This window comes from Atta colombica, unplaced genomic scaffold (genome assembly GCF_001594045.1).
Source record: "Atta colombica isolate Treedump-2 unplaced genomic scaffold, Acol1.0 scaffold155, whole genome shotgun sequence".
Taxonomy (NCBI): domain Eukaryota; kingdom Metazoa; phylum Arthropoda; class Insecta; order Hymenoptera; family Formicidae; genus Atta; species Atta colombica.
In genome coordinates, this window is record NW_017259245.1 from 534,297 (window position 1) to 542,782 (window position 8,486).

At 33.2% G+C, this 8,486-nt stretch overlaps 1 protein-coding gene across 1 annotated transcript; it reads right to left on the reverse strand.

Annotated features, from left to right (window-relative positions):
• Positions 1 to 1,744: 1,744 nt before the first annotated feature.
• Positions 1,745 to 7,106, reverse strand: LOC108685554 (zinc finger protein SNAI2-like). The gene is given in 3 exon segments (XM_018190404.1): positions 1,745 to 1,870; positions 5,888 to 6,771; positions 6,962 to 7,106. Coding segments are annotated over 3 exon segments (1,155 nt in total).
• Between the last annotated feature and the right edge of the window lie 1,380 nt (positions 7,107 to 8,486).

Genomic DNA, 8,486 nt, shown 5'->3' on the forward strand with positions numbered 1-8,486 from the left:
ACGCTTTAATCAATATACGCGTCTCTGGTGCGCACACCGCGAAAGCTTCCCCTATTGTGCCCCCTCGGCTTTGGGTCTCGATAAAAATTAATATTAGAACCCGTGTTTCTTCGCACAGAAAATATGCCGCGCACCCTTCATGTAATAGGAAGCATTGTTCCTATATTGGCTCTCACGTATCAGCCTCGGATCAACCAACCTGTAATATCGTCACCCATTGATGGTTGCTGAGAAATTATTCGAATCAGTTCTTTGAAGTCGACTTACAATTAATTCATTTTTCACGTGCATAATATACGCGTGTTTTAGTGTAAGTTGCGAAATATGTCAGCACCGCAAGTGACAGAAGCGTTATTTCATTGTAATTTCATTTATCGTATGATAAAAATATAATTACGAATAAGTAAATAGTTTATGGAAAAATAATTCACTGAAAAATATAAATAAATAAAATTGTAGGAAGCAAGTTGATTAAAAAGTGATAGACAACGATCAATCAGAAGAGAATCTATGAACATTATCACATTATATTTGATACAGACTAAAATGATTCTCTTGAAAAGATGAGAGATTATCGTGGGGACATTCATTCGATGAAGCAGACATCTCCTCACCGATACGCCGCTTATTTTCGTCGCCTGTGAAAAGCACAATCGCGATTTCGATTAATCTCTGAACCGGTTGTAAGGACCGACGCGAGATTGTCTTCCCTTGTAAGGGAAAGTCGGTAGGGAGATTCGATATTCCGGCCTCGTCGCTCAGGTTTCCCGGCGCGGAATTATTTCTGAGGGGTAGCGGCGAGAATTAAGGCTTCTTGCGGCATAAAAAATCTGTGTAATCAATTATCGAACCTTTTACCCCATATTTCACGGCCAATGAGTCGCCACCCCGCCGGCGTCTTTAAGCAGGCGAGAGACTTATCGACCCTCTCCCTCGGTACTTTTTAGCTGCGATCCTTGGTCCTTCCTCCTCGCGGTCGCACCCTTATCTTTCTCCTGTTTCTCCGTTTTAGCTCTTTGGCAAGGAGAGGATAGCCGAGTCTTTGTTTGAGATATCAAATATTTATTTTCTCAAATAACGCAAGAAGACCGGTAGGGAGGATCCACCAGCATTTTTTGTCTTAATAAATTATCAGCGATTATTGGCCACGTTTGCCTAAGCAAGGCGATTTCTTTTTCTTCTTAATCTCTCTCTCTCTCTCTCTCTCTCTCTCTCTCTCTCTCTCTCTCTCTCTCTCTCTACAAGAAATTTCATATCCCCTTGATGACCGCTTTGCAGTAAGTCAGCCGAAATCAATGTAGCTATCCACTTGTGAGACAAATAGGTAATTAAAGTATAAATATACATTGGAAATTTTCTATTAAATAAATTATAAAATCAAGCAATTCGCAATTTAAAATATAGTAGAAGGAATTTCATTCGATAGTTATAATAGATACGCGTATTATACATATCCTGGTTAAAACAAAGTATACTAGATACTTCTGGAAAAAAGGAGAAACGTTTCATGCAGAACAATGTAATTTGAGTTCGCTAAAAACGCAAAGAATTAATTTTACGGGCAAGTACACCATTTTTTAATTATCATACGGCAACACTCGTGGGAAATTACTGGGACTCGTGGGACGAACAAAATGTGAATATTTTTGAGCCATTTGGAGAAATTTCCAAATCCATCGGTTAACATCTCACCCACTAATTATTCACGAAACAGTCACACGTTACTTGGTCGCCCGAGAAAGCCTCATCGAAGTGCAAAAGGGTAGACGTAAAGGGTGACGACGAGAAGGATACGCCCTTTGACATGGCATTGATGTAATATTAATATAAACGGACGAAACTCAAAGGGCATATGTCTTCGTAACGAGTTCTTGTTCACGCGCACACAAATATGCATCACGACAGTAAAATAAACAACAAAGAAATTTGAGCAAAAAGAGAGTGGTAATAAAGTATCTAATTTATTTTTTGATTAAATTAACATTAAAAAATAAAACTAATCCGTATTATAAATTCCTTAAAAAAGAGTTAATACATTAATAATTTTATTCGCAATAAAATAATTTTTATAGTATTCTAAATCAAGATTTAAAAGCGAAATTGTATTTTTATCGGAATAGTTAATAAAAATTGACTCACCGTCAAAATAAGGATATCGTGCTTCCTGCTTCGTTCGCGTCGGTTTTAATCTCCCAGGTATTTTGATGGCTTTCCGTTCGGTGATGCAAAGTAAGCAGGAAAGCAAACGTTATGACCCCAACTGAGGAGAGAGCAGCAGCCATGGCGCGCGTGTACAACACGTGTGCGCACACGCGTGCGGTCTGGGAAAATGAGCGTCGAAGTGCCAGACGAAAACCATGAAAAAACTCAACGTCGCGTATATAGAACGTCCTGCATTTCGCCGTGAGCGGATTTTCCAACCTGGGAGAGGTTGGAGGAGGATAGAGAGAGGGATCGGCCGCGAGAGACGACAATGTAGACGATGTCGACAACGACAACGACAGCGAGGACGATAGAGGGACTAAAAGGCACTTCTAATGGCATTGTGCGCGTTCAAACAAACACGTGGAATGCTTAGCTGTTTTTAAAATTGCGGTGAAGTCTCTGCCCTAGCTTACGCGCTTTTATTCACTTCTTGTCGCTTTTCTTGTTTTTTTCGGCTACATGAAAAAACGGTTTTGCTGAAATATTTAAAAATTTAGCTGGATACAGATCTAAAAATAATTTTGTTGAATTATCAAAAATAATTATATAAGAATTATATAACGCTCAAGATGATTGCTAAAGTGCCAAAACTTTTTGCAGCGGTATTGAACTCCTTACATAATTATTCTGATAATCCAATAAAATTGTTTTTAGATTTATCTGCCTAAATCTTTAGATACTTCGATAAAATCGTTCTTTCTATGTAGATACGAAATATTAATGTATTATTAATGTCAGATCGTGTGATTTATGTTATAATCGATTAATCAATTGCAACAATTATGACTTCAAAATGATACATAAAATTTGATAAAATTTAATGATATATTAATATTAATACATAAAAACAAGGAGTTCAGAATTTAATCTTTTATATTAAAAGATCAATAAATAACAGAAAAATAAAAATTTCCACTTTATTTAAAATTTTGCCGATTGAAAGACTATCGATAAACGTATAAAAGTACATTCTGTCTTGTTTCTTGTGTCAACTTCTGTACACAAAGCACCAGCCATATAGTCTTTTCATTAATGCCTGAATGAATAAATGCCACTGTGCCCCTCCCCTGAATTCTTAATGCAGCAAGCTCGCTGAAAGTACTTCCGGGCCTTCAAAATATCTTTAAGAAGTTTAAAGTCTTCCCTCGATAGCATGTAAATATTGCATGTAAAGCGCGACATCAAAGAGATTCTTCTACGGTATAATGCTTTAAATTTCGGCACAAGGAGAGATTAAACAACAACGTGAGAAGCTAAACAATCTTAAAATGTCTATCAAGAAAATATATTCTTATACGTCTTTTACGTTTAAGGATTAATATTTCATTAAGAGGATTCTATCGATTAAAAATATTTATTGCAATTTTAAGGAAAGAAAAGTGCATACGTATATCAGGAAAATTACATTTTATCATTTATATACTTTATACTTTTATATTTTAAATCATTCGATGTTAAAAATAGATAAAGATAAAAATCAAAGAAAAAAGCATATGTTTGCTATAAAATTATTTAAAATTATTTAAAAATTAGCCTATATACTGTGTCCATAATAATTACAAATTCTATAATCTTCAAAAGATCGAGCAATTCCATACATAGTTTTCCAGAGTTTACATAGTCACTCGTCACGCATAATCACTCTGAGTACCTGCAGGATAACGTTCAAGTATATTGCAGTAGAGAGAAGGTTAACGGAGAACGAGGAAGAGAGGACATCGTTCATCCAGCAAGAACTGGGTTCGACGCTCGCCAAAGAGACCGCAGAATCTGTACTAGTCTCTCTAACAGGACATCCCTGAAAACTTTGTTACATTTTTGGTCGAGTCCGCATATGCGATACGATGAGTAAGTGGATCAAAGGGACACAGGAGAATTCCGGGATGACAGAAGGAAGGAAAGAGAAAGAGAAAGAAAAAGAGATGTTGAAAATTGGCGGACTCTCCTATTGCTCTATCTTTGAGTACTTCGTTGTGCTTTCTTTCAATGTCGTAACGAAAAAACCTTTCCAAAGTTCTTCAGGATACCAGGAACAAAGAGAATACGGAACGAATGTGGTTAGTAATATAAAGAATGAAAAATGGATTGGAATTGGAAAAATGGAAACGGAATTGGTAGAGGAAAATTTAAGTTAAATATAAATATATAATTAATTGTTTGATGTTTGAATAAATAAAAATAGAAATAATTGTATTTAAAAAAATTGTAATAATTATAGATAAAAGATTCATAATATAATATTATCTGAAAACGTTCTAGTAAATTTTTTTCTCTGTCTGAAGTAAAAATGCTACATATTTAAAGAAAATGAGTTTCATATTAGTCACAAAGAAACATATGTTACATCTGAAGAATTTCAATTTCTTATATTGCTGAAATCTAAATTTTGAGCATCGCCAGGTGCTAAAATTTTTCTTTGTCGCCCCGAGAAATTTGTAAAGGATTCTTAAAAAAAAATTAGTATTTCGTGGAGGACAGCTAGAGTTTGTGGTAACAGAGCATCAAAGTTATGCACTGTGCATGGAAATGACGTGTATGTGCTTCTTACGGAAAAATGAATTGTATGCTATGTAAGAGAAAGAAGAAAGTAGAAAATGAGAGAGAAAGATGAATTGAGAGGAGAGAGAGAGAGAGAGAGAGAGAGAGAGAGAGAGAGAGAGAGAGAAAGGGATGCCTCTAACGTGAGTCGCTCGCGCTAAAACCACGTTTAAAACAAAGGGTGCCGGCGGCGAATTAAGAACGATATTTTAACGCTCGACTTAATTGCATTAAATTGCAAGTGAGAAAGAGAGTTAACAGCGAAGAGAGCTATGAAAAAAATGTATGAACGTGCAAAGCCAAAAGGGATGAGAAGAGTGGCGAGAGAGTCTAAAGAAAGTGACCTTTCTAATCCTCGTGATTGGATATATGCGATTACACGTGAGATACATCGTATTCCATATATTTCCTAATACTTCATATCCTATTTGTGAGAAAGAAAGGAATAGGCTTTTTGAATTGTCAATTAAATTAAAATGAAATATTTCAAAAAAGATAATTTTTTTCCAGCATAAATTCGAATATATTTCTGTATATTTGAAAAGTATCTAATATTCATAACATGGATTATAACATTAATTATAACATGGAGAAAAGTTGACGTAAATAAGATCATTTAACGTTTATCAAATAGTAAGTTATGTATTATAATTAAGTAATTATTCTAGATAATGATCTCAAGAAATAGATATCACGATAACACAATATAAATAACAAATTAAATCAGCATCAGAAAATACGCATACATATATATGTATATTATTTATACATATATGCATATTACTTTATATATTATCCAAATAATTTTGAAAGTATATCCATTTAATTTCACATATAGCTTTTCGTGAAATAATAAATTGAAAAAATTACAAATACCTAAATCTATGAATTATATAGTAAAGAATTATTATATAATAAATTTACGATAATTATATGAACGAAAGTTCATGTTACAAACAAGTGTTTAACAAGACTAAGTCTTTTTGTAAAATACATGATACTTTATTCAGTAACATTCGCCTTGAAAAGTTTTGCGTTTATTACTAGAAAATATAAGAAACTGAAATCAAATCAGACATGTGTGTCTATATATCTAATTTGTCTAATAGATATTGGAAAGTAAATTCTAAATTCTGTGAGTTACATCATCGGTTTTGCAAACTAAACTCTCGCCCAAAGTTAAATCATAAGCTTCGTAAACTTTATTCTTGGCAGAAACCAAATTCTCAGTTTTGCAGATTAGATTCTCAGGAGAAACTGAACTCTCAGACTTGTGAACAAGTATATTCGAAGCGTTCGATACCTCACGATGACTTTTTTGATGATTTCCTAAAGTGATAATACTTTTGAAATACCTGCCGCATTTCACACAGTAAAGATTATACTTATCATGACTCTTGCGGTGCTTGTTGAGCAGATCCTTACGCGTGAACGTCTTGTTGCAGATCGAGCAGCAGAACTTGTCGGGGTTCACGTGGAGAACATTGTGCCTCGCCAAATTGTCCAACCTCGTGTACTTCCTGGTACAAATGTCACAGGTGAACTTAGTCCTGTCGGAGTGACATCTCTGATGATATCTTAAGTATCTCTCCTCAGCGAATATCTTTTTGCAGGCACAGCAGACTATTTGATTACTTTCGTTCTTTTTCGCCTCCATATGATTTGTCAATTCTTCACACGTCACAAATTCCTCCTTGCAAAAAATGCAGACAAATTTTTTTTGTTTGTTCCTTTGTATATTCTTCACAAAGTTTGGATCGGTCATGATCTTATACAAGAAGGAATCCTTTAATTTGTCCTCTGGCTCAGCGGAGGTATCTGTCGTGATGTCATCAATATGATTGGAAGGATTATCCTTTGTTGATAGATTCATAACTTCCACGTTATTGTTGTTAATCAATGATGGTAACGTGCTGGTGGATGAAGAGAAGGACATTCCATTGTTCGGACTAGTAAACGTTGTAATCGGAATAAGAATCTTTGAAGGTAACGCGTATGCCTGTTAAATAAAATTTAAATAAAATTTGTCTTAGTATTAGAAAAATAAAGGATATAAATGCTAAAATCGCATGCCAATTTTTATATTCACATACGTATGAAATTTCTTAAGTAATCTAATCATTGTTTTTCTCATAATTATTAATTTCGATAATTAACTAAAAATTAATTTTACAATGTATAATAGAATAAAAAATGTCATAATAATTATCTACCTGACATGAATCTTGCACATTTATTGCACCTATAGAATCATAATCTTTTTCAATATCCGCGTCACTCTCCTCTGAAGAACTTCTTGATGCAGATGCAATCTTAATACTGCTTTGGAGCATTCTATGTCTTGGAACTGTTTTAATTCTCATATTTGTACTGAAAGAATGATAAATAAATTATAAGATTAATTTTATATTGATATCATTAATTTTACAATAAATTAGAGAATATATCTAATAGACTTCGAATTATATTAAATTTAAAAATACTATATGTAACTCTCTTTAATATTAATCTAACACTATATTTTAACAGAAAATAACTCTTTAAAGTAACAGTATCTCTATTAAATAATCTTATAGAAACTTTCTAATAGAAAATAAAGAATCCGATAGATTTATTTTAAAAATGAGAACATATTATATTTTTGTAACATAAACTTGTACTTACATTTAGAATAAGCGAAGATAGAACGACAAAAAGTTTCTCGCTATTATAATTAAAAATGTTATTTAACACTTTGGACACATTCCACTGATTCGTGTAATCTTCACAGCACGATACATTCTATATGAAATATCTATCACGACTGACAAGACTTATCGCGACTAACTTCGAATTGGCTGTCGCTCGATTGACCTCAGTATGACTTTGATGAGCGACACGACAACAAAAGCCCTAGCGGAGTCGCGGGAATTAGAATCCGAGTTTGCAAACATAGGTATAGTCTCATATTCGCGGAAATGGATTATTACGGAGGCAACGTTTTTCAGCATTATAAATTCTTTCGTATAGACATACTTAAGCATACAATGTATGTAATATGTTTACAGAATCTGTAGAGATATAACTTCTATGATATTAATAATGTTTTAACAACAATATATAATAGAAATCTTGCATAATATAAAATTATAGACATATTTATTGCGATAACGAATTAATTAATTTTTTTATAATCTTTCGTCAATTCTTAATCAATTATTAAAGCACAATCTACATTTTTTATAACACTTTGCAATTCCAATATATACAGATAAAGTATAATTAAATAATTATCCTGTATAAAATAATAAAAGTAATATTAAAATTTATAATAATTTAATGTGTTATTTAATGTAGTTAAATCAAGAGAATCAACATAGGTTTTGTATTGATTCTCCATTTATCTGAGTTAACCATCTCGATTATATAGAAAAATGGAATATTTTTCCTCTCAGATATATTTTTATAATCTATTTTATTCGTTCTACAGACAAAAAATAGTGCTGTCGCGCCGTATAAAGTAAATCGACACAATGCTAAAAAAAGATATCGCGACATCGAAATAAAAGAAAGTGTGAAGATAAAAAAAAATGCGAAGGGGTCAAGCATATAATTGGCAAAAAAAAATATTCTCTGTTTAGTATATCCCCGTAGCGATCCTTGCACAGTACCGGTCGTTAATATGACATAAGGAGGAGCCAGGGTTAAGCGAGGGTGAAGCAAGGATTTTTAATTGTAGTTCGCCCAATATTACCCCGCCCGAC